Consider the following 27,606-nt stretch of genomic DNA (forward strand, 5'->3'; position numbering starts at 1 on the left):
GTCCCATGAGAGGCGCTACGTGCCACGGGTACCTATATCCGACGGTTCCTGCTCCGTTCCGTGGCACGTGCTGTGCCCCTCCCCGCCGTGGTGCCACGTGCCACGGCCCGCCCCCCCCCCCCCCCAGTTGGCCGCGTGCCGCCACATGACCCCAAACAATCACCGCTGCAGTGTTTCCCAGACGCCGCCGTCTGGAAAGTCTCTGTCTGGGGCCGGGAGCGGAGCGCCGGGTCGGAACCGGCCCGACCGGACTTCCCGCGCCGCCAGCTGACTGTGGGTGTGTGTGACGTCACTGGTGGTGGTGGCGGTGACGTCACTGGCCGCTGCGGTACGGGCCCGGCCGGCAGACGGCGGTCAGTCGCTGCGCCGCCGCGCCGGTGAGGGTTGTGCTGCCCGTGTCGGGAGAGAGGGAGGAGCACAGGGAGAGAGCGGGAGAGCTGGTCTCGCACACACACAGGGCGGCAGACATGAAGGTGCTATTGGTGAGTAGACCACGAGACCCATGTCATATGGGTGTTCGAGAAATAACCGTTATCGCCGTTTGATATTATGTAAATTGTTTGTAATTAGATGTATTTCTTTGTCAAATGACGTGATGACGCGAATTGATGTTTATGAAAACCAGAACAGTAGTTGGATAACGCTCTGCACGAGCGGGTAACACTTTTCGCAGTAAAAAGAACAACTAGTTTTAAATACCTGTTATATTTTGAATATTATCAAAAAGTCAAAAGCTCGTGTGATTATAAACAATTAACAAGGCCATACATATACAAATTAAAACATTGATGCCACAGTAGTGAAGTAAATAGCAGCGCCGGGCTGTCACCTGGCCATTTGAAAACTACCGATGTTCCGATATCCCAGGTCGCATTACTTTTGTTTACCTATAGATTACGGAGCTAAATTTACTTACATATATGGACTACCAATAACACGCCTTTCGGGGCGGCAAACAAGCGAGCGAGAGGGTGAGCCTTGCACGTGTGGAATGGCAAGGGGTACTTGCAACCGACTTGTGCACGGCACCCTACTAACCGGTCTAAGGCAGTGAGCCAAATTTGAGCGCGATCGGCCCACTCTGCGCGAGATCTGGAAGCGGCACCCTGCACTTGCGCAAGTGCAAGCTGGGTCCCAACTCCAAACTGACTTTTGCACGGCACCCGACTAACCGGTCCAAATTTGAGCGCAATCGGTTCAGCCGCTCTCGAGATCTGGAATCGACCCCTGCACGTGTGCACGTGCGGCGGCACCCCAACCGTGAAACATGGAAATGCGTTGCCTGGTGGGTGCCTACTAGAGACGTCAATCGGATACCAACTTTTTGGTATACCGATACCAAACCGATACCAACTTGGTATTTGGTATTTCAATCCTAATGTGTTTGCTATTTTGTTGGTATCATGAACCCTCACTAATGTATAAGAGGCTAAGAAATCGGTATAAAGTTGGTATTTCCCTCATTTTCGCAAGTTGGTTTGGTTTGGGTATTTCCCCACGGTTTTGGTTGGTATTTGGTTTGGTATCGGTATTTCGATTTTCCGTAATTGACACCACTAGTACCTACTAGTGATGTCAATTACGAAAAATCGGAATACCGATACCAAATCAAATACCTACCAACCAAAACCATGAGGAAATACCGAAACCAAACCAACTTGGAAACATGAGGGAAATACCAAATTTTACCAATTTCTCAGCCTCTTATACATTAGGGAGGGATCATGATACCAACAAAATACCAAACACATTAGGATTTAAATACCAAATACCAAGTTGGTATCGGTTTGGTATCGGTATACCAAAAATGGTATCCGATTGACATATCTGGTGCCTACCTATATACCTAGACATGCCAAGTTTCAGCGCAATCGGCCCAGTGCTTTTGGAGATATTGCACTTGCTGCAAAACTGACACCTCTTTGTTTTGCACGTGGCACGTGCATAACCCTCGCCCGCACATGGGGGGAGGGTAGTTGCCACATTCGCTCGCTCGCTCGTAATCAAGCAATAAACCAATGAAATTTTTGCCACTAAATAAATGCCTATAAGCACCTAAATTATAGTGTCCCAATCAAAAATATAGAAATACAAATAAAATTAATAAACGAAAGATCATAATATATCTATAACAAATAACAGAATGCATGACTGTCTGTTTTGAAAATATATCTCCTTCAATTTCCTATCCAACCCATGTTGTCAGCTGGAGACATCGGCATGTTAAATATCAGCTAACGAGATATGACGTCATAAATGAACATCTCTACCTACACTGCACAGTTCACAGATTTGATAGTGCTACAATTAGCGACGCTTTCAATGCCAGGAAACATCTGCAAAACGTGTTCAGCAGGCTGCAAGTTTCCTGGCTCTACATGGTGCTTTGTACAGCTACAGATTTTCCTTTTCATACCGACCACTTGGGGTCAGGTAGGTCACGTAGGTAGGCCTTATAACTCAATGGGAAATGGAGCCGCTCATTTTCATCGGAACCACATAATTTAAAATCAGTTCATCGGTATTTTTATAACCCTCGCTGACAGTGGTTACTCTACCATCTTCGCCGGCAGGAGGAGAGGGGAGGGGAGGGAGAGGTGTTTAGTGTGCTATATGTACAGTGGATCTAGTAAGGATCTCCAGACGTAACTAGATGGCGTTGAGCCTTAGTCGAGTCCATGTCAAATTCAAGGAGAGGTCACTACCGAGCTGGCCCGTTGGGGAGGTGGGCTAGGGGGGGGGCGGGGTGGCGAGGTCACGGTGTGGGTGACCTGTCAAACAGCCCCGGCGCGGTTGGGCACTGCCGCAGGCAAATGACGCACTCCAGCCGGCCTGTTCCATATCGCGGTGGTGGGCCCGGCGCGGCGGCCGGTAGCGTGGCCGCTTGGAAGGGAACTGGGAAGGATGATGAGGCGTGGGTTTACTAAGGCCGGTTTATCTATTGTCAACTATAACTAACTATGATGCACTCAAATAAATGCATATGTGATGTTGGCAATGCAGCTGGCAATGGAATGCTAGCGAATGCTGCGAGCGTCCAGTAGCTCTAAGGATTAAGGTTATTCGTATCTCCTGAAATTTTCAATTGATATAATTAAAGCACTAGAAAGATCGTATCGTTGGCCGGTTTTTGACTGGCTGGCGTTGCTTGTGTAGAGCGCTCTTAGGTAAATAATTATAACGGCAGGCCCTTTTTTATGACGGGCCTCGGTCAAATTTAGTCGTTAAAAAGAAGATGGGGAAGCGTGGGCGAATATCCTATTTTTCTGCATTAAGTCTTGCATTAATAAGTTAAAAACAATAAGATCATTTAATAAAAATATTCGACCCGAAATTATGTTTTGTCTGTAATGTAATGTAATGTATTTAATGAGACAATCCTCGATGTACTCGGGGCTATTACAGTCTCAGTTATGTAGTACAAAGCATGCAACATATGTACACAGCATTTCCTGCCCTATCATAAACCACGCCTAGGTTGCTGTAAAATATAGCACATCTTATACACACACGAGACGAATCATCCACATTTAACAACAATCGCTCGATAGTCATTGCTCTAATAGTTCGGACATCGGACCACGTCACTCTTGCCCAGTCACGGTGCGACTGTCACATAGGTGGCTTACTAAGTGACTCCGGAAAGCTGGCGTCGAGCGTAACGTCAGATCATGTGGCAGCGCATTATACTGGCGAGGTGCACGACAGCAGAAACGCCTTCGTCCCATCTCTGTATGTGACATTGGTACGTACAATGTGTTGTTTTGTCTAGTATTGCGGTCACGGGTCTCTGAGCTTTTAATGAGATTTTCAGCCAGTGCTTCAGGTTCGCCTGCGCGACGTACTCTATGAACCATGCACATAGTGTGGTACTGGACGAGCTCATTAGCTTTCAACCAACCCAAACGTTGAAGCAGATCGGACACATGGTCAAATTTCTTGCGACGGAAAATGACTTTGGCGGCATAATTGATCACTTTCTGAATCCGAAGAAGATTTTTGTTTGTGGTATTACCATAAACGGATAAACAGTAGCGGATATGAGATAAAACTAAGGCATCCACTAGAATAGAAATGGTAGATGGCGGTAAATGGCCCCTCAATTGCGACAATCCGGTAAGAATTCCGAAACAACGGTGCACAACAACAGAAACATGAGTGTCCCAGCTAAGGGCACAGTCAAAATGAACTCCAAGATTCCTCGCTTCGGAAACAGGAGTCAAATTACAATTATTAAATTTTACAACATAGCTGGAAATGTTTCGCAAATTCTGTGGGCTACCTAACAACATTAATTGAGTTTTCTCAGAATTAAGTTTGAGCCCGTTAGCTCGGAACCATGACCCCAGAGATTCCAACACTTGTTCCAGCCTGCTAACAACAAGATTGAATTCCGCCTTTTTACCACTGACTAAAATTTGTGTGTCATCTGCATACTGCACGATCATCGCATCATCAGCAAATAGACTGAGATCGTTTGCAAAAATGCAGTAAAGCAATGGACCTAGCGCTGAGCCCTGAAATACACCGATATTATTAGGGAGCGGCTTGGAGCATCGGAGGTTTCCCAAGCTGTCAGAAAATGTGACACTTTGCATATGGCCCATAAGGTAGCTTGAAAACCATGAGACATCAATCCCATGTAGCTGTAATTTTGTTAGGAGTTTGGAGTGGTCAATTACGTCAAAGCATTTACTTAGATCAAGCATGCACAGGAATGAAAGCTCTCCTCGATCATTAGCGGAGAGGATATAATCAGAGACGGTCAGCAGAGCTGTTTCGGTTGAATGGCGTGGACGAAAACCATGTTGAGTAGAGGAAAGAAGATGATTACTAGAAACATAACTGTAAACTTGCTGGTGAACGGCTCGTTCTACGATTTTGGCGATCACGGGAACTACCGAAATCGGTCTATAACTGGATGGTTTAGAGGATTCTCCTGACTTAAAAATTGGAGAAACAAGTGAATGCTTCCAAGAAGAAGGTACTTCAGATAGAGAAATACTAGAATTGACAATGTGCAGGAGCACATTGCCAATTGCAGCAAAAGATATACGGATCATGTGGATATTGATGCCATCCTGGCCACTGGCAGATGATCCGCTCATCTGAAATATCACATCACGCAGCTCTGGGAGAGTCAGTGGGGTGAGCTTAAATGCACAGGCACCCACCCGCGGTAGGCGACATGGGAGGTCAGGGGTCGGCCCTGAGTTCCTTGCCTCGCTCGCCGCTCGTGGGCCAACGCTAACAAAATATTCATTCAGCTGATCAGCCGTTGCTGTAGGTAAATTTCTATCAGCCTGTTTTGTGCCCACAACAGACCTTATTGCTCGCCATGTGGAATTTGGACCTCCATCATTGATCCGCCGCTGAATGTCTAGCCGGATGTCGCGTCTGATGGCCGATCGTACAGCGCGATTCAGATTTTTGTACTCAGATGAGGTATGACCGCCGGTGGCGAGTGCTGCACGGCGGCAACGCATGAGCTCTCTCGTTTCCACACTTACTGGCGGGGCTGCAACATTTCGGATACGGAATGTTCTCAATGGAGCATGTACATCGAGAATAGATAAAAATAACTGGAGAAAGTACTCCCATTTCAGACTGACTGTTGGTGCAGCAAATACCTGATCCCAATCAGCTAGAGTGAGGTCAAGCTTAAATGCATCTAAGTCGATGCGACGAAGACAGCGAGATCTAGTGATACGACGAGGCTGGCGGACACGAGGGATAGGCATACAGGCGAAAACAATCTTATGAGGGCTAAAATGACAAAAACTAGTGTAACAATGCTGAATCATCTGGTTGCAGTTTGTCATCAAAACATCAAGCAATGATCCTGTAGAATACGTCGCATCAGTCACACATTGCACTAGGCAGTAGTCTGTGATAAAATCGTGAAGACTTCTTTTACAGTGGTCAGAGCGTGGTTTTAGCAAATCACAGTTCAAATCACCACAAAGCACAATTTTAGTGAGTGGATAAGCACTTAGTATGCTTTGATACTGGTTGTCAAGATCCATAAAATCGGCCTCGACATCCCCCACAAGCTTCCTTGGAGGCCGGTATAATATGCCAATGATTAGCTGCCGTTTGCTCTTGGCCTTTACAATTGTCCACAGTGTCTCCAGTTTACTATTTGGAACCGATTCGGTGGAAATTTTTACCAACTTAACATTCAACCCTTCCCTGGCGACCAGTGCCACCCCTCCATACCCACTGTTATCAGGACGGTCGGCGCGGTACAGATTGTAGCCCGGCAGGACCAGCAGGCGATTCGGAGTGGCCGGTCGTAGCCATGTCTCACAAAGACACAGCAGGTCAATTTGATTGCAGTCGAGGACGTCAGATAGCTCTAGCAGCTTGGGCTTGATTGACTGGATATTAAGTATCCCGAGAAGAAGTCCCTTTGCCGTCAAAGTGGTAGGGATCTGTGCGCTGTGCTCCTCGTCGTTGTGGTTCTCACGACGTCTGTCCTCGATTCTCTGTCCTTGTTGCGGGGCCTCAAAGTGCTGGTGGGCCGGTGTATTGGCCGAACTGGATGTCCCGATTTCAAACTTTTCGCTTTCATTTCCCCCGTCTAATCTAAAAAACCGTTCACCTCGCTGATGATCACCTGAGACACGTTTCTTGCCCCTTCCCAAGTGTACAAACAGCCGGTTCTGTTTATTCCTCTGTGAGCACACTCGCTGAGGCGTGCCCGCATATCCAGATACCGCGCTCCATATGTTTGACACAGAGATGGTAGTTCATCGTTTGCGAGATGGAGTCTTTCGCTCGCAGCTAGACCCAAGTCGCGTCTTTCCAGCAGCGAGCAAACAATAACATCGCGAACGTTGTGTCGCTCTTTTGCCGTTGTTATCGTATGAGCGAGTCCTTCTAGTATGCAGTCTACCTCAGAATTGACAACGTCGCTCCCTTCTAGGTGGATGACTACATCCACGGCTTCAGCGTTGGTTTTTCTTACGGCGGAGATAAGTTGCCGGCTCATCTCTGCGCTGCTAGTGTCAGGCGAAGACGAGAAAACAACGTTCTTTTCGAAGTTGAATTCTTCTCTAGCTGCTGCACTTATACGGCGTACATTCTCGCCTCCAATGAGAATGGCTCCGCTTGGAAAGGCCTTCCGACTCCGTGCACGCCCTTTCACTACAGTCCAGTCGGAGTCGTCATCTCCGTTGTTGCCCGGTAGAGCCTTTTTACCGGTGGCGGCGTCTTTGGTGGCCCTTGTCATCATTTGCGAATTCTTTGCAGTTTCTCGTTCTTCGGTGGTCATAGCTGTTTGAGGCTTCACTGCAGAATCGTTTCTCCCTGCAGATGTGTTTTTTGGCACAGGCATATCCGGCCGCTCAGCTGCGTTGGAATCAGCTGCGCTCTGTTGCTCGGTTATCGTCTGATGTAGTTTTGTCCCAGCTGCTACCATAGCAGCCGCGCAGAGTGCCCCAAGTTCATCAACTGTTTTGGTGAGGTTCTTACAGTTGACATGTCGGTCTTTCAGCTCGTTCACGTCCCGATCAATCCTCTTAACGATGCTGTACAGTTGATGTGTGTCCAGCTGCTCTGAAGCAAGATCAGCGGACAGGAGCTTGTCTTCCTTCAGTGCTTTTAGCTCGCACACCAGCTCCACCATTTGGACATTCATTGCTGCGATCATATCACCTTGACTGGTTAGCTGATCTTGGAGTATTTTCATTTTCTTCTGTAGCTCCAAATTTGTTGATGTTTTCTTCTTCATCGCAATACCGTTAATTTCCTTGCGTTTCTTGGTGGAGGAATGCATAGTTTATTCAGGTTTCGTAAATTAGGGAACGTTAGCTCACAACGTCACGTTTTGAAAAAAAAATACTTTCAGGATTCTCAGTCAGTCGAATATCTGAGGCGGGGCAAATATGACGCATTCAGCCTTATCTTGCTGATCTTACCGTATAAAAGATGAAGCAGTTTATGTGCCATACAATCGAAATCTTGTGATAAATTTAATATCAGCAATCAGAGCGCACTTTAATCAACAAAATTAGTCAGGTTCTGACCACAAATAAACGATTATTTGCTATATATAAGCGATCAAACGCGGAGCTCACGACCATGATTGCGTGTAGGACCCCGGTGCAACCTGGTTTAACCCAGTCCAATCTGGTTCGGCTCCCTCATTTACCTTCGGGCTATAGCCTCGTAACATTAAGACGTCAGACATCCAACCAACAACTTTGGTCGAAACACTGTCCAGCACTTGGTCCAGCAAGCTGCGCAGGGCGATAGATGCCCGTAGCGTAGAGGATGGGTGACCTGTGAGCGGAAATCGATGTAGTGAGTTCGAGTCTCACTCCCGGCTCTGGCTTTATCTAGACACGAACCAAAACGTTTCCTTCTACTGCAACACTGACAAGCACGGTGATTTAGCTTTTCTCAGTATCCTCTCAACAACGTTAAAATTGTCGCACCTAAAGGTTTTGCTAAGTTAATCTTTAAGAAAATATTTTTGGTCATTTTCTGGCCCCATATCAACCCTTTTTCTTTTCTTCTCCCTTATTTTTTTATTCTTTTGGACCCGATAAAGCCCACCAATGCTGAGCGTGCCAAACAATGAATAAACATGGAACTCAAAGGACAATTTAGAAAAGCCTAAGACAGCATGCAAATGTCGACTAAAAGTTTAGGTCCTAGATTTCAATTATCATTTGTTTAAGATTTTTCTTAAGTGAATGGCGTTTTTCGCTTGCCCGTTTGTTTGAGACGATTATTCCCTTCAGGTGCATTTTTTTCTGGCTGCACATGAAAAGGATATCACCATACCGGAGTGAAGGCACCCGCAACCATCATCCCTTCCCCTCAGCCGCGGCGCAGGTGGCGGGCGGCCCACTCCCGGCGCACGCACGCTCCGCGCCGCGATAGCGCGTCACTCCCCTCCCTCCCTCCCCCACAATGACCGGTGACCTCACTCCCCTCGCGATTTGGACTCACTCCACCCCGACCGTAGCGCCACGTGGTGGCTCTGGAGATCTTAAATAGACCCACTGTACTCGTAGGTACAGCCCCTTCGCGCTCGGCCAAAATTGAGCCAGCTCTTTGTTTACATGATATCATGTGCTGCTTTCGACGGAAAGTAGCCGACTGTATCCATTTTAGGCTTACATATTGATAAACGTATTGCTCACTGGTCATCTTGGAGCTCAGCTCAAATGCTTCCATTCAGACTTATTGAGAAATGTCCGAGGCAGAGGTCACCTAGAGCCAATGACCTCAGATGATCTCGGATGACTAGGACATACAATGAGTGAAAGATTATGCCTTCATGTAGTAGACACTGATGTCAAAGCTGGCATACCTACCTTTCACTCTTAACAGCAATAGAGAGGCTCAATATAATGCGACCATTGTGCTTGTTTGCCAGAGCTACGCCAACACGAGCTATAACATCATAAGTGGGATTGATTGATCAATTGCACATAACGGCCAGTAATCCCTCACTGCAGAAGTGTTATTCCAGTCCGAGACCCTTGACCTTGGTCGCCCCGTACCACTTCCCGGAGCTGTGGGTCGGTCGAACCGGACCCCCCCCCCTCCCCCCTCCCCCGGACCAGCTGGGAGGGGGATCAGGGGCGGCTCCAGACCACCGACCGGGGAGGACGGCGGCCGGGATGGCCTCTTGTGCCCAACTGCGGTCTCCCGTACGCACAGCGGAGCGTTGCCTAGCAACGGCTGTGTTACCATGGCAACCAGGTGATACCTGCTGTGCTCCACTGCAGTCCTCTCTATAGTCCGTCGGGCTCCTTTGGAATTGCCAATCGGCAAACCATTCCTCAATGAACACATGCTCCTGTGTCACTAGAGCTCCTATTTTTTTTTCTCCCCAGCTCCAATCGTCCTAGCCATTCCAGTTTTTTTTTACGGTGCACCTCTAGCGTGGGTTGCGTGTGCTTTGTTGTACCGATTTGGCTGAGGCGGCCGCACCTTTTCTGCACGGCACTACACCACAGCAGCGTATTATACGGCTAAATGGACAGGTGCGGTACCCGAGCCCACTACTCCCATCAGTGGTAAACATTGTCATGGAGCAGTTGGGCGCGCTCTTAGTCACCCTCCTCGCTAGTCGAGACTCACCCATCTGGTATTCAGGAATAGGTACATCATCCTGATCCGCTTATCCCACACTAACTCCCGCATGTTCAATTTACATATAACGACGTGTTGCCGGCCCAGAGTAGGTACAGTCCACAGCAGAAGTAATGTGGGGCTTCAGTCATGGGCATATTCTGCTTCTGAAGCTTAGGAACGATTAGCCAGACTACAATGAAACATTGAATGTAGCTTATATGTATCGTCACCCTTGAAGCTGCAATTTTAGCTATTGACATCTTCTTTTCGATCACTCCGCATTAAACAGTCGCCAGTCAAAGCCAACCGTTGAGATTGGTAAAACCCTACATTACTTTAGCGGTGGGCTGTACATACCTGCTCAGTTTTGGCTTCAGCCTTCATGGTAAGAGTTCCTATTTCGATTTAATGGCTTGAACTTCGCGCCACCCCTCTGCTCCGAATCCAGTTCCTAAGTTTGGTTTATTTCCTTGTGTGTGTGTCGTGTGTTGTATTTCCGGGAGGAATTCTTACTCCATGATTTGCACCATATGTAGTTACGGCAGCCAAGCTATGTTGGTCGTTCCAGCTTTCGTCCATTGTTTGGCAAGCACACACTCAATTTATTACCCATGATAATAATCATGCAAAGCCATAGTCACCATCACGATTCAGAAAGCAGAGCCGATAACTACGGATGTGCACTGGCTGCTATCATCGTCAAGGATGTGGATTTGTCGTTGATGCCAGTTTACACAGGTAAATTATGTGTTGTGCACCTGCTGTAGCTGGCGGCTGCACCTCCCTGATACTTGGACCGTGTTTTGTCTGATGACGCGGCATGACATTGACCGCGGCACACACACAGCCCCGCTGTGAGTGTGTGCCTTAGTGACAGTCCGGGTGGGTGGGAGGCGCGTCATTGAGGAGTCACGGGAGGGTAGGAGGCGCGTCATTGAGGAGTCACGGGAGGGTAGGAGGCGCGTCATTGAGGAGTCACGGGAGGGTAGGAGGCGCGTCATTGAGGAGTCACGGGAGGGTAGGAGGCGCGTCATTGAGGAGTTCGGGAGGGTAGGAGGCGCGTCATTGAGGAGTCACTGGAGGGTAGGAGGCGCGGCATTGAGGAGTCACGGGAGGGTAGGAGGCGCGTCATTGAGGAGTCACGGGAGGGTAGGAGGCGCGACACGGAGGAGTCACGGCCGGCGGACTCTGACTCGGCGGCGAGTCGGTTTACCGAGTCGGACTCAGCTGTGTGAGACTCTGAGTCTCACACAGGCTCGGACGGGGATTTGTGTTTAACCCTACTAGTGGCAGGGGGGGTTGTTTTTATCCACCCCTCAGGTTTTTCGGGAATATCTCCGAAACCGCTGAAGCTACGATGCTGAAATTCTCTGACTTTTCCTAAAACTAAATTGGGCACATTCCCTGAAAATTTCAAGTTCATAACTTTACCAGGGGCGGCTCCAGAGCACTGGGAATTGGGGGGTCCTATTCGTGAAGCGAGTCATTTGGGCGAAGATCACGATGCTGCACCAGTTTTACGAACAGTGAATGAAAGGTATCATGTGATAACATATACAAAGTTATTGTTCATCCTCTTTTGACACGTTTTTGCTATAATAGGCGGATCCAGGCGTCCAAAAAGGGGGGCTATTTTTTACCTCCCAACATAGGTGCCCTGACACCGCCTATGCATGACCAATACAATTTTAGTCGTTCTCTCATAAGAAAATTGTAACATAACAAGACCATTGCCACCCTTTTTAGAAACAGTACTAACAAAAACCTTATTTACTATACTTTTTGTGTACCCCCAATCTCAATGATCTGTATCCGCCTATGATTTTTGAAAATGCATATTTTTAGGATCCATGTGAATTCCTGGTTCATTCTCTATCGATCGGCAAAAGTTGCGTTAAGATTGGTTCAGAAACCTGGCCGTGATAAACAGTCTAAAATGTATCTGCAATTTGCCCGTTTTTACCCCCCTCTACCCCCCTATTGACATTTTTTTTTTTAGAAATGTAGATCTCGTTGAGCCAAATCGAATGCCGTTTGAATTTTGAAAATCGGCCGGTTAGATCTCGAGATATCAAGGGGGGGTCGTAAACAGCCCCCCCCTGCCACTAATATGGGGTAGCCAGGAGCCTGCCACTAATAGGGTTAAAGGGTGAACACGATCCCTTTCACCTTATACATGCGAATGCCGTAGTGCTTTGCTCTACAATTAGTCCATGACGGGGCCACTTTTCACATTGGCTTTCTTTTCGTTTTTTTTTGTGCTTAGGCTAGTGGAAGGAGCAATTAATCTTCCCTTCTTTTTTCCCATGCATGAGAACCATGCGTCAATAATATTCAGGTGCATTATAGTAAAATATGTTCTACTTATTTCTGCAACTGTAGCGTGCTGGCTAGATCTATGAGTTATGGCTCATCCGGTTTTTACACGCCACCGGTCTTGGAACACATTTGTTTTACTTGGAACACATGTTTTGTAGATTAGCACATGCTATTTCGTTTATAATATTTCGTGCTGTATGCCTATGAAGAAGTAGGTGAGGGAAGCGCAGTCCCAAACGCTCCTCGCTAAGGAGCTAGTTACTTTCTGCCTACAAAGCTACGTTTAAAGACGATAGAGAGTACTAGTCAATGACACATACACGGCACACGCTCTATATTTCCACGTTCTGTGCTGCCCGACCCGGAAACGGCTCTCAAGCCCTATGATGCTGCACTGTTCCACTAGCGTACAAATAAGCAGAACTCTGCCTAAGTAGATACTGGTGGTATTTTTTGCAGCTACTTGACAATGTGGTATCCAGGTACAGCTCCACAGTCATCTATTGACGAGGTGTGTGAGGCATGTTCACTGTTCCAGCGCTGATCCGGGACATGGGCTGACGCCTTGCGTCATGAAGATCGACGGTATTAGTTCGTCCGCGGCTTGCAGCTGGCCTTTCAAGACGGGTGGTTTCGTTATCCATCGTAGTGGATGACATACGTAACGTCGCTGAGTTCTGACGTCACAAGGCCTGTTTTAATCAGCACTGGCACACCTGTTCCCGTTTATCGGTTGTTCCCCGCACTAACCCCGGAGTGGGGCGGACCTCACCAAATCCGGGTCAAACAACTGGCTGTGGGGCACCCAACCGAAGAAGAACTGTCTCCGCTCGGCTACCGCCACCGGACGGAAAGCCCGCACGGGAGCCGGACGGCGCCGGTCGGCCTCAGCCGCGCCACGGTCGCCGCCGATACAACTGCGGTGCATCCGGCTGCGCCGGGATCGTCCGCCGCCGCCGGCCCTGTCGCGGTGGCGGCGGCGGGCTTCTTTTCTTGGGTGACGAGTCGTCGATGTCCTGCGGTCGAGCTCTGCTGGTCAGGGTGACGACAGCTGGGCCGGCAGCTATTTTGGACCGGTGACGTCATTACAGGGAGGTTGTGGCAGTTGAGGTTCACAGACCACTGAACAAAAATCCAGTACATCAGTAGTGGACCGTGGTGACATTTTTCTTATTAGTAACAAGGTCTATTAAAGGGACCCTCCCACCTTCAAAAAAGTTAATGAATTGGCATGAAAGTGATGTCCCTTGGTTCAGAAAGAGCGAAAACGAATATCTACCAAATTTCACCGAAAAATATTCACTGGTTTTCAAGATATTAGGCTTTTACTTTTGTTTACTTTTTGGGATCTCCCCTGTTACTAGCGACTTTATTTGGAAGCAATAATTTGGCAGCCTTAAAGTGCGGCAGACGTTGCGCGCAAAGCAGCGTATACCACCACGTGTTAACGATGGTTTTAGTCTAAGATTTAAAAATCGTTAGATCTCCGCTGACGTCACAAATTCTAAGGGGGCATTCCAATGCATTAGCCCCTTAGAATCCGAAAACTGCAAGTTTGAAATTCCATATCTTCGAATTAAAGCATTTTTCGATGTTGTGAGTGCCCAAACCGGTAGTTGCAGGCCATGGCCACCAATTTGGCTATCTCAACTCAAAACTAATGTTAAGGTGGGAGTGTCCCTTTAATGTTTTCTCCAAACACATGATCCAGCTGTCAACTTTTTTGAAGGAGAATTAGCTAATTTACACTCAAATTCCATTTCTTCAATAATCAATATACCTACTTTAGTTTGATAAACACAACGGAGCATGAGGACACGAATGCATAGGCATTAGAATGATGATAACACAGACCTGTTTAAATATTTTTTATTTAAATTTAAAAGGGCCACATAAAATGCGTCTACACTGCATTTTATACCATGCAAGGCAATACCACATCCATAGCAGTAATGGTCTGCTTTTTGAAATGTGTACAGCTAGCCCTCATTGAAAGTCACAGTCCATGCCAATAAGCTTGAGAATGTCTATGTGATCCTAGCCCATTATCTGCATATCCGATCTCCAAGCCAGTCTGTCCGTGCCATTTCGGTGGTCCTTCCCGGAACGTATCGCGGTGGACCAGCCATAACCTCGTGTAATCCGTCCGCTAGCCGCTGTTTACACGTCGTGAGCACGTCAGATCTCCGTCAGCAGCGATCGCCGCAGTTCTGAACACCTGGACTGACCTCCCCCGCTCCCGGACCGGTTTTCAAAACCCAGTGATTTCATGCGACGAAATTACACTTAAAAGGGCAAAGTCTTGCAGTGGATGAAAGATTGAAGGGCATTTGTGTTGTTTGATGTTATGAGTACATTGCTACGGTGCTTTGGTACACTATTGCCGCGAAATGAGTCGCATTGGGTTTTTAAATGTGCCGTCTACGAAGTATGTCACGTATTTAGGGCGCTCAGAAGATTGAACGTCTCCTGCAGCCTGCCGCCGTGCACTACCTGTACCCTTATTTCCGCGTGTTTCACGCACCGCCGGCCTCCCCCGGCCGTTCAGCTGCTTTGGTGGCGCCCCTGCACTGCGGCACATATGTCGCCGCCGCGCGGCGTCACAGAGCGGCCACTGCGGCGCAGACGTGACGTGCAGTGGCGCAGCCGTGACGTGCAGTGGCGCAGCCGTGACGTGCAGTGGCGCAGGACCCACACTGCCGACACCAATTCAATGGACCGTGATTTGCATTTGATTTTGGCGAATTGTCCAGGAAATGGGCGGCTCTCACGCTAGCCGTTCATTGCTGTACAGTTGGTTTGGTTATATATGTGCGGTGGACCGATAATGGCCGTACTACGAATTAACCGAACCGAACTGACCGGCCGCCGGGTGACTTTAGTCGTATGGCGGGTTATTAATGGCATTGCCAACACGGAGCGGGACACAGGTCGTTGGCTTCTGATATCAGCGGTGTTCTCTATAGTATAGCTAGGGCACGAATAGGCGCCTACATACAGGCCCATAACTGGTGTAGTGCTACATAGGCAGTTTGAATTTTGCCTGTGTTACCGTCCCCTCTGCAGTCGCCCTTTTCTCAGGCGTCTAGCTGCATACAATCATTTCTATTTTAGCACTTTCGCTTTTTCGCAGCAAGAACCAGCGTCGTTCGATGCTACCACTTACTGTAAGCGTGTGAGCGACCGTCTTGACTCTTGAATATGTCTCAGTACGTATGTACTGTGCATTGCTTGCTCCATCGGAATTCGTTTGAAAACATATTTCTGAGCGGGGACAGTGTACATACAAGGGTGACGACACTCGGAGCCACGCGAGCTATGCACCAACTGACACTGGGTGACACTGGGTGACACTGGGTGACCTGCTCTGGAGTTATCGCCTCAGGGCACCAGGGAAAACATAAACACAGCACCGACCAGTAGCCCAGCCAGACCAGATATCCAGGAACAGTGCTATGCTGAATTTTATGTACATACAGCATTATAATATCCTTACTGAGTCAAGCACACTTTCCGGTGTGTGTGAACACAAACCGGTTCTGCCAATTGGCTGAAATTATCGGTCTGCTGCTGTTCGCTGTCTAGTGTCCAATAAGCCAGGCCGTTGCCGATAATGTTGATTGACACAGTGCCACAGGAAACGATAGGTTCTTTAGCTCAATACAGAACTCAGAGGGGAGCCAACTCGGCAAGGTTAAGGTGTCGCTGTCATGACCCGCGCGAAGCGATGAACACTGAGTCGACTAGCAGACTTTGCAGAGTGTTAGTAAATGACAATGTGTCATGACTCACCCTTTTGTCGGGTGCGGGAAGTGGTGGTTCATGTTTCAAGTTTGGTCACGTTCGGCGCGTCTCTACTGAAGTGTTGATGGCTCAGCAGCGGTCACTGTGGACGTTCTCCAAACCCGTAATAGCAGAACTTGGAAATGTATACAGTGAACACCGAGACTCAATACTCGAGTGGCCGTTTATGGGAGCGCTTGACTTTCAGTCTGCATCGGTGGTGCATGTGCATTCCAACTCATTTAACTTAAAGGAAATAGTTCACTTTCACGAAATTATTTTTTTTTTGCAACGGATTTATGATTTTTTATGTTCAAAATAATCAGCAAAGAAAATAAAACTGTGGTCGATTTCACAGCCAGTTAGATAAAAGATAGATATTATTGTCAATATCAAGCGATGTTAACACAAAAGTAGTCGCACTTCACAGAGGGCTGGAACTCCCCAATAACGACACCATTCCATCCCTGGACTCCCCGACCTGCCGTTCCCCTTCGCTGCTCCCACCGCACTGCTGCCTTGCTGCCAGTGATCCCCGATCTTATGCCCTCTCCACCAATCCCCTTCGGCAAAAACCCTGAATTCTAGGGCCTAGCCAATCAGAGATCACCAACACATCAATAAGTCAGGCTCCTTGATCTGGTTGCCATGGCAACATAACAATTGTCACGAACTTCCTAATTCCGAATTAACACTACAACAATTGTCACGAACTTCCTAATTCCGAATTAACACTACACTCCTCCCTGATCATAATTGATCACAACTACATATATCTCGGGTCTGCCGCCTCCTCGTGCTTCTCCTCAGGGCCGGTGGTGGCTCCGCTGTGCGTGTTCCATTGAGACCAGTCCTTTCTACTTGCGTCAGTCCTCCGTCCCTATCTGCTTGAGCGTCCTCGTTTTGCGCGAAACTGTCCTCTTCCACTTCTGTTTCGTCTGGATCGTCTGCGTCCCGCACATGTCCATGCTGTGGCTCTGAGTCATTTTCTGCTCCTCCCAGAGCTCTTCTGCGCTGCTGTACTGAGATCAGCAGCGGCCCGTCGTCATGGTCGCTGTGCGGCGCTGGAGCGGCCGCCCGATCCGGGCCCTGGTCTGTGACGTGGCGCAGATCTCTGACGTGTCTCGGAATGCCGTCCACTTCAACCGATTGAGCGGACAGCACTTGCGTCACCGTGCCCTTGGCGCTCGGTACATCGCATCGCCTCCTGGGATCCTTGATCCACACCCTGTCGCCGATGCTGAACCGACAGGAATCGGCTTTACAATGGCAGTGAGAATTGGTGATGCCGGAACAGGGGGCGGAGATTTGGATCTGCGTTTGGTACCAGAATTCGATGGAGTTTCTCAAGACATCGCCGAAATAGCTTGTGGTCGATTTCACAGCCAGTTAGATAAAAGATAGATATTATTGTCAATATCAAGCGATGTTAACACAAAAGTAGTCGCACTTCACAGAGGGCTGGAACTCCCCAATAACGACACCATTCCATCCCTGGACTCCCCGACCTGCCGTTCCCCTTCGCTGCTCCCACCGCACTGCTGCCTTGCTGCCAGTGATCCCCGATCTTATGCCCTCTCCACCAATCCCCTTCGGCAAAAACCCTGAATTCTAGGGCCTAGCCAATCAGAGATCACCAACACATCAATAAGTCAGGCTCCTTGATCTGGTTGCCATGGCAACATAACAATTGTCACGAACTTCCTAATTCCGAATTAACACTACAACAATTGTCACGAACTTCCTAATTCCGAATTAACACTACAAAAACCTTTTTATAACAAAAGATTATTTTCTATATTTTGATATAGGAAGAACTTTTCAGTTTCTGTAAGGCACACGCGATCCAGTATGAAAAGAGCATGGGTCCCGAAAATTATTCAGAAACAGAGAAATTATCGCAGCCACCGGCATTTGGGCGATCTGCTCGATCTGATAATGTTCCCCTGAATGTCCTAATTGATCAGTACGAGAATTTCTCTAGAGTTCTCGTAGATAATTTCTCTACTTTCTGAAGAATTTTCGGGACCCATGCTCTTTTCATACTGGATGGAAATATATGCAAGGCACACATCCTCAACGCAAGACACCTTTTTCGGGACGAGAAATAGAATATCTTTGCCTAGGGTGATCGTTGGGCTGTAAAAGCTCCTGATTTATGCTCGTCTCAGCCCAAGCTACGGAACTGCTATTCCAGTTCAAAACCCATGTTAAAAAGTGAACTATTTCCTTTAAGTTAGCGGAAAAATGAAGAATTGTGCTTCTGGAAACGGTCATGAAATTCATAGCGTATCGCCGTTTGTAGGGTTGCAGTGGTGAAATGGTGGCTCTGAAGCTGATGCAAAAGGTTACTTCGAAGGAAGGAACGCAACATTAACAACTTTGGTTGTGAATAATGTTTGTTGTAAATAATGCTAATATTGTTTTGTTGGTACTAATTATTTTGTTGATAATAATTCATTTTGTGTTTATAATGGTTCGTAAAGTAATTTATCCAGGCTTTGTCTTTCCCTTTCGAGCGTTGCAGAATATGCATAAAGCGAATTGAGCTAAAGAGAACAGAAGAAGGAAAACCACCGGCCGGGAACGCTTGCACGCTACTGTATTCAGGAGCGCCAACTGCTCGCCTCCCTTGGAGGATAATGCGTGCCTCCACCAGCGTGCTGGGGCGTACCGCAGGGACCTATACTGGCGCTCGCCTTTTCCTCGTGGCTATCTCTGTAAGGCAACTTCACTGCGCAGCGACGTATGACGTCACTGTGGCGCAATGGTGTCACTAGGACGTCACGTCACTATGGGGCTATGATGTCGCTCCGATGTGCTGCAGCTAATCAGTCCCTGCTCTCTGCTGTTCGCAGGTGCTGCTGTCAGCATTACTGCTGGCCGATCAGGCTCGGACAGCAAGCATCATTTTCCCAGGTCAGTCTGCACGCTGTGGTGCTGTGATGTGGGAACGGTGTGGCGACTCACGAAATTGGATTTCACGGAAATATTCGATGACGACTCTGTCTAAACTGGAAGATAATGGCAGGCATCGTTTGTTTGTTTGTTTGTTTTTTGTTGTTGTTGTTTTTTTTACTGTTATTGAACCTGTATTTTAAGCGTTTCTCTTATCCGATTTTTCCACCATCTGATAACCGGTAAATGATATGGCTGTTAAAGTGGCCCACCCGTGGCAAACTTGTTTGTGCTGGCTGCATTTACCGTACTTAATTAGTGAACTGAAGAATCGCTAGTGTGAAATGGTTTACTGATTACTCCAACTCCACTCGTCAATCAAGCACTCATTCATTCATTCATTCATTCATTCATTCATTCATTCATTCATTCCTACATTCATTTAATTGCGTTAATTAATTTCGTTCAATTCGATGTTATTCTCCGTTTCATTCCTTACACTTATTTTGTTTTCAACCGCCCACTTTAATGCCTTAGGAAGGACTATGTAGGTAATGAATCTTTCAGCCTTACAAAACCCCTCAGAGGAATGATCGCACCAGTTTAGCTCTTTTGATTCTGACTAGACCGAAACCAAAGCGGGACCTCCTCAGCAGCTGGAGCCCTCTCAACAGCAGTATCTGACCTCTCTGACCGACAGTGGCCGGACCGGGGCCCTCCCGGCCACCGGAGCCCTCGCAGCCCCCGCAGCAGCATCTGACCCTGTGACCCGCCAGAGGCCGAGTCGGACCCCGCGCAGCAGTATTTGACCTCTCTGACCTTCCCCTGTGACCGCCAGAGGCGGAACCGGAGCCCCTGCAGCAATATGTGACCTCTCTGACCTCCCGCTGTGACCTCCAGAGGCCGAGCCGGAGCCGCCGCAGTATGTGACCTCTCTGCAGTATGTGACCTATCTGACTTCCCCGCAGCAGTATGTGACCTCTCTGACCTCCCGCTGTGACCTCCACAGGCCGAGCCGGAGCCGCCGCAGTATGTGACCTCTCTGCAGTATGTGACCTATCTGACCTCCCCGCAGCAGTATGTGACCTCTCTGACCTCCCCCTGTGACCGCCAGAGGTCGAGCCGGACCCCCTGCAGCAGTATGTGACCTCTCTGACCTCCCCTGTGACCGCCAGAGGCTGAGCCGGAGCCCCACAGCAGTATCTGACCTCTCTGACCTCCAACTGTGACACGGACCCCCCGCAGCAGTATGTGACCTCTCTGACCCCCCCTGTGACCGACAGAGGCTGAGCCGGAGCCGCCGCAGCCGTCGGAGCCCTCCCGGCAGCCGCTGGTGTTCCGCGACACACCGCCGTGCGCCCAGAACCCGACCGGGGTGTGCTCCAGCGAGGACATACACGACTACCCCGCGTAAGTAACCGGTAGGCTATAGTTTAGTGATGTTAATTACAGAAAATCTGAATACCGATACCAAACCAAATACCAACCAAAGCCGTGAGGAAATACCGAAACCGAACCAACTTGGAAACATGAGGGAAATACCAACTTTTTACCAATTTCTCAGCCTCTTATTACATTAGTGAGGGCTCATAATACTAACAAAATACCAAACACGCTAGGATTGAAATACCAAATACCAAGTTGGTATCGGCTTGGTATCGGTATACCAAAAAGTTGGTATCCGATTGACATCTCTACTATAGTTGTAACTGACTAGTAGTGACTAGTCGGCCCTGACCTGCACAGTGCATACTCATCAGGTCATCGCCGGATCCAGGAAGGCGGTCTCAAGGGGTCATACCCCCAAAAAAAGTTCCTCCAAATCCCCAAAACTCCTTGGATGTCGTTTGACAAGTAAGACAAATATGTTACATATAATGCACTTTTGAATGTTGCCCCTGACGGCTATCGTTGGATGCCGGAATTGTCCTGGCGCTTCCGCTCTCCTACGCCGTCTGTTTCTGCTGCCGGCTGTCTGACCCCGTCTATGTCTGACGGACTGCTGTGACCCCGTCTGTGTCTGACGGACTGCTGCTGGCTGTCTGACCTCGTCTGTGTCTGATGGACTGCTGCCGGCTGTCTGACCCCGTCTGTGTCTGACGGACTGCTGTGTCCCCGTCTGTGTCTGACGGACTGCTGTGTCCCCGTCTGTGTCTGACGGACTGCTGCCGGCTGTCTGACCCCGTCTGTGTCTGACGGACTGCTGTGACCCCGTCTGTGTCTGACGGACTGCTGTGACCCCGTCTGTGTCTGACGGACTGCTGCCGGCTGTCTGACCCCGTCTGTGTCTGACGGACTGCTGCCGGCTGTCTGACCCTGTCTGTGTCTGACGGACTGCTGTGACCCCGTCTGTGTCTGACGGACTGCTGTGACCCCGTCTGTGTCTGACGGACTGCTGCCGGCTGTCTGACCCCGTCTGTGTCTGACGGACTGCTGCTGGCTGACCCCGTCTGTGTCTGACGGACTGCTGCTGGCTGTCTGACCCCGTCTGTGTCTGACGGACTGCTGTGACCCCGTCTGTGTCTGACGGACTGCTGTGACCCCGTCTGTGTCTGACGGACTGCTGCTGGCTGACCTCGTCTGTGTCTGACGGACTGCTGCTGGCTGTCTGACCCCGTCTGTGTCTGACGGACTGCTGTGACCCCGTCTGTGTCTGACGGACTGCTGCCGGCTGTCTGACCCCGTCTGTGTCTGACGGACTGCTGTGACCCCGTCTGTGTCTGACGGACTGCTGTGACCCCGTCTGTGTCTGACGGACTGCTGCCGGCTGTCTGATCCCGTCTGTGTCTGACGGACTGCTGTGACCCTGTCTGTGTCTGACGGACTGCTGCTGACTGTCTGACCCCGTCTGTGTCTGACGGACTGCTGCCGGCTGTCTGACCCCGTCTGTGTCTGACGGACTGCTGCTGGCTGACCCCGTCTGTGTCTGACGGACTGCTGCTGGCTGTCTGACCCCGTCTGTGTCTGACGGACTGCTGTGACCCCGTCTGTGTCTGACGGACTGCTGTGACCCCGTCTGTGTCTGACGGACTGCTGCTGGCTGACCTCGTCTGTGTCTGACGGACTGCTGCTGGCTGTCTGACCCCGTCTGTGTCTGACGGACTGCTGTGACCCCGTCTGTGTCTGACGGACTGCTGCCGGCTGTCTGACCCCGTCTGTGTCTGACGGACTGCTGTGACCCCGTCTGTGTCTGACGGACTGCTGTGACCCCGTCTGTGTCTGACGGACTGCTGTGACCCCGTCTGTGTCTGACGGACTGCTGCCGGCTGTCTGACCCCGTCTGTGTCTGACGGACTGCTGCTGGCTGACCCCGTCTGTGTCTGACGGACTGCTGCTGGCTGTCTGACCCCGTCTGTGTCTGACGGACTGCTGTGACCCCGTCTGTGTCTGACGGACTGCTGCCGGCTGTCTGACCCCGTCTGTGTCTGACGGACTGCTGCTGGCTGACCCCGTCTGTGTCTGACGGACTGCTGCTGGCTGTCTGACCCCGTCTGTGTCTGACGGACTGCTGTGACCCCGTCTGTGTCTGACGGACTGCTGTGACCCCGTCTGTGTCTGACGGACTGCTGCTGACTGACCTCGTCTGTGTCTGACGGACTGCTGCTGGCTGTCTGACCCCGTCTGTGTCTGACGGACTGCTGTGACCCCGTCTGTGTCTGACGGACTGCTGCCGGCTGTCTGACCCCGTCCCTGTCTGACGGACTGCTGTGACCCCGTCTGTGTCTGACGGACTGCTGTGACCCCGTCTGTGTCTGACGGACTGCTGCCGGCTGTCTGACCCCGTCTGTGTCTGACGGACTGCTGCTGGCTGACCCCGTCTGTGTCTGACGGACTGCTGCTGGCTGTCTGACCCCGTCTGTGTCTGACAGACTGCTGTGACCCCGTCTGTGTCTGACGGACTGCTGTGACCCCGTCTGTGTCTGACGGACTGCTGCCGGCTGTCTGACCCCGTCTGTGTCTGACGGACTGCTGCTGGCTGACCCCGTCTGTGTCTGACGGACTGCTGCTGGCTGTCTGACCCCGTCTGTGTCTGACGGACTGCTGTGACCCCGTATGTGTCTGACGGACTGCTCTGACCCCGTCTGTGTCTGACGGACTGCTGCCGGCTGTCTGACCCCGTCTGTGTCTGACGGACTGCTGTGACCCCGTATGTGTCTGACGGACTGCTCTGACCCCGTCTGTGTCTGACGGACTGCTGCCGGCTGCTGACCCCGTCGGTGTCTGACGGACTGCTGTGACCCCGTCTGTGTCTGACGGACTGCTGCTGACTGTCTGACCCCGTCTGTGTCTGACGGACTGCTGCCGGCTGTCTGACCCCGTCTGTGTCTGACGGACTGCTGCCGGCTGTCTGACCCCGTCTGTGTCTGACGGACTGCTGCTGGCTGTCTGACCCCGTCTGTGTCTGACGGACTGCTGTGACCCCGTATGTGTCTGACGGACTGCTCTGACCCCGTCTGTGTCTGACGGACTGCTGCCGGCTGTCTGACCCCGTCTGTGTCTGACGGACTGCTGTGACCCCGTATGTGTCTGACGGACTGCTCTGACCCCGTCTGTGTCTGACGGACTGCTGCCGGCTGTCTGACCCCGTCTGTGTCTGACGGACTGCTGATGGCTGTCTGACCCCGTCTGTGTCTGACGGACTGCTGGCTGTGTGACCCCGTCTGTGTCTGACGGACTGCTGCTGGCTGTCTGACCCCGTCTGTGTCTGACGGACTGCTGTGACCCCGTCTGTGTCTGACGGACTGCTGTGACCCCGTCTGTGTCTGACGGACTGCTGCTGGCTGTCTGACCCCGTCTGTGTCTGACGGACTGCTGTGACCCCGTCTGTGTCTGACGGACTGCTGCCGGCTGCTGACCCCGTCTGTGTCTGACGGACTGCTGTGACCCCGTCTGTGTCTGACGGACTGCTGCTGACTGTCTGACCCCGTCTGTGTCTGACGGACTGCTGTGACCCCGTCTGTGTCTGACGGACTGCTGTGACCCCGTCTGTGTCTGACGGACTGCTGCTGGCTGTCTGACCCCGTCTGTGTCTGACGGACTGCTGCCGGCTGTCTGACCCCGTCTGTGTCTGACGGACTGCTGCTGGCTGTCTGACCCCGTCTGTGTCTGACGGACTGCTGCCGGCTGTCTGACCCCGTCTGTGTCTGACGGACTGCTGTGACCCCGTCTGTGTCTGACGGACTGCTGTGACCCCGTCTGTGTCTGACGGACTGCTGCCGGCTGTCTGACCCCGTCTGTGTCTGACGGACTGCTGCTGGCTGTCTGTGTCTGACGGACTGCTGCTGGCTGTCTGACTCTGTCTGTGTCTGACGGACTGCTGCTGGCTGTCTGACCCCGTCTGTGTCTGACGGACTGCTGTGACCCCGTCTGTGTCTGACGGACTGCTGCTGGCTGTCTGACCCCGTCTGTGTCTGACGGACTGCTGTGACCCCGTCTGTGTCTGACGGACTGCTGCCGGCTGTCTGACCCCGTCTGTGTCTGACGGACTGCTGCTGGCTGTGACCCCGTCTGTGTCTGACGGACTGCTGCTGGCTGTCTGACCCCGTCTGTGTCTGCTGTTGGCTGTCTGACCCCGTCTGTGTGACGGACTGCTGTGACCCCGTCTGTGTCTGACGGACTGCTGCTGGCTGTCTGACCCCGTCTGTGTCTGACGGACTGCTGTGACCCCGTCTGTGTCTGACGGACTGCTGCTGGCTGTCTGACCCCGTCTGTGTCTGACGGACTGCTGCTGGCTGTCTGACCCCGTCTGTGTCTGACGGACTGCTGTGACCCCGTCTGTGTCTGACGGACTGCTGTGACCCCGTCTGTGTCTGACGGACTGCTGCCGGCTGTCTGACTCCGTCTGTGTCTGACGGACTGCTGCTGGCTGTCTGACCCCGTCTGTGTCTGACGGACTGCTGTGACCCCGTCTGTGTCTGACGGACTGCTGCTGGCTGCTGACCCCGTCTGTGTCTGACGGACTGCTGCTGGCTGTCTGTGTCTGACGGACTGCTGCTGGCTGTCTGACCCCGTCTGTGTCTGCTGTTGGCTGTCTGACCCCGTCTGTGTCTGACGGACTGCTGTGACCCCGTCTGTGTCTGACGGACTGCTGCCGGCTGTATGACCCCGTCTGTGTCTGACGGACTGCTGTGACCCCGTCTGTGTCTGACGGACTGCTGCTGACTGTCTGACCCCGTCTGTGTCTGACGGACTGCTGCTGGCTGTATGACCCCGTCTGTGTCTGACGGACTGCTGTGACCCCGTCTGTGTCTGACGGACTGCTGCTGACTGTCTGACCCCGTCTGTGTCTGACGGACTGCTGCTGGCTGTCTGACCCCGTCTGTGTCTGCTGTTGGCTGTCTGACCCCGTCTGTGTCTGACGGACTGCTGTGACCCCGTCTGTGTCTGACGGACTGCTGCCGGCTGTATGACCCCGTCTGTGTCTGACGGACTGCTGTGACCCCGTCTGTGTCTGACGGACTGCTGCTGACTGTCTGACCCCGTCTGTGTCTGACGGACTGCTGCTGGCTGTATGACCCCGTCTGTGTCTGACGGACTGCTGTGACCCCGTCTGTGTCTGACGGACTGCTGCTGACTGTCTGACCCCGTCTGTGTCTGACGGACTGCTGCTGGCTGTCTGACCCCGTCTGTGTCTGACGGACTGCTGTGACCCCGTCTGTGTCTGACGGACTGCTGCTGGCTGTCTGACCCCGTCTATCGTCACCTGTGGCTGTCTGACCCCATCCGTCGTCACCTGTTCCCAGGGAGCTGATCCGGCAGGCGCTGAACACAGCTAGCGGTGCAGCGCTCTCAGAGATCACACGAGGCGACGAGGAATTCCCCTCGGTGAGTACTGAGTACTGAGTGCAGCCAGCCGGGGTCGCGGGTTCGATTCTCAGATCAGCCAGCACCGAACATCGGAGAAGGAAACTTGGTTTTTGTTACAAATATCGACGAACCTGGTTTATAATATGAACATATTTCACTTTGTTTTGAAAACCACCTTTCCCTCCTTGAATCTTTAAAGCCTTGAATCCAATGTTAAAAGTGAAGAGTTGTGGTACTTACTGCTTTCATGCTGCTGAATTATTGATTGAACTTTTTACAGAATGCAGTTAGAATACCATGGAGGTGCTCCAGTCAGCGCCTCACGTGTTTCATCACCATTATTAGGGCCCGTTTACGTGTTCCACACACATTTCTTTTGTCGTCGCTCACCCTCACTGACCAATGCTAAGGTTAATGGTCGGAGACCGTATAACCTTCCGTGAAGGAAGGGGGTCAGCCCAGGAGGGGGAAGGGGGGGGGGCGTTGCCGGGTGGTCGGTCAGGTGGCGCGTGGTAATGTCCCGTGAGGATGTGTCATTAAAAACCGGGAATGTAAGGGGCAGAACCTACTGGCGCTAACTAAGGCCAAGTGCGGGACGACGACGCCCTTTCCAATTATTACATTCGTTAAAAATACATTGTATAGTTTGTTATCCAGCCGCTGTGTAGGTTGTATTATAGCAGCGTATGAGACTAGCTAACACCGTTTACCTGAGTTCACAAACCAGTTAAATCCTTACCGACATCTGACCTTTCCGTGTTTGTGTCAGTAACTGCAGAGCCACGTCTTGGCCAGACGGTTTGGTCGGTAAGTGACCGCCCCCACCCTCTGTGGGGAGGGGGGCATGTCCCCTCTCTCTCTCTCCTTCTCTCCTCTCTCTCCCTCTCTCCTCTCCCTCCCTCCCTCGTCTACCTCCCTCTCAGAAGGCGTCTGGAAACCATCTGCGCCGTTCTTCGAAGCTTAACCTAGAAATTGCCTCCCTCCTTCGAAGCTCTGCGTCGTTATCCGAAATCTGTGCCATCTCCCGCGGGGAGAGCTTACAGCGAGCTGTCACGTGCCGCACTTGGCAAACGCCCACGCTTCTGCAACGTAGTTTTATTGGCTGCAGCGAGCAGGGGCGGAGGAAGCGATTGCAAATGGGAGGGCGTTTGCATTGACGCTTGGAGAAGAAGAAAGATGAAATTCAACAGTAACTGAATTGTTTTAATTAGTGACCTCACCCTCGTAGTTTAAATTTTAAAAAAAGTTAAGTCCAAACACTTGTTTATTAATAATTTCGAGCACAGCTCTTCATCAGAATACAAAGCAAAAAAAAAAACATTTTATAGCTTTGTATTCTGATGAAAACTGTGCTCGAAATTATTAATAACCAAGTGTTTGGACTTAACTTTTTTAACACGCGCAGTGGAAGGGTTGCGAGTACTACGCCCAGTGGAAGGGGGGGCGGATGTCGCCCCCCTAAGATCTCAGCTCCCACTGGAGCTAGAAAGACGAAATTTGGAGGGTAGGTGGGGGCCATGGGGACCTCTGTTGTGTGTGAATTTCATGACCCTAGGTCAATATCTTCAAGGTCAAATGAGGTCAAATGTGGTCAAATCTGCCATATTAGCGACTTTTTTGCGTTTACACGCCGATAACTCAAAAAGGTACCGGTTGATTTTTTAAATTCTTTCACTATACGAAAGAGCAAACATTTGTGAGTAT

The 27,606-nt window shown here is 50.8% G+C and overlaps 1 protein-coding gene across 1 annotated transcript in view; it reads left to right on the forward strand.

Moving 5' to 3' along the window:
• The first annotated feature begins 225 nt into the window (after nt 1–225).
• The window catches only part of LOC122369063 (neurotrophin 1-like), a 54,948-nt gene continuing 27,567 nt past the window's right edge, over nt 226–27,606 (forward strand). Inside the window, exons 1-4 of the mRNA XM_043343441.1 lie at nt 226–482; nt 19,056–19,116; nt 20,379–20,505; nt 25,839–25,920. Of these exons, the coding sequence (XP_043199376.1) occupies nt 468–482; nt 19,056–19,116; nt 20,379–20,505; nt 25,839–25,920 (285 nt within the window). The 5' untranslated portion in view covers nt 226–467. The remainder of the gene's footprint in view (nt 483–19,055; nt 19,117–20,378; nt 20,506–25,838; nt 25,921–27,606) is intronic.

The sequence above is a fragment of the Amphibalanus amphitrite genome, unplaced genomic scaffold (assembly GCF_019059575.1).
Source record: "Amphibalanus amphitrite isolate SeventyFive unplaced genomic scaffold, NRLGWU_Aamphi_draft 001003F_arrow, whole genome shotgun sequence".
NCBI classification, from domain to species: Eukaryota; Metazoa; Arthropoda; class Thecostraca; order Balanomorpha; family Balanidae; genus Amphibalanus; species Amphibalanus amphitrite.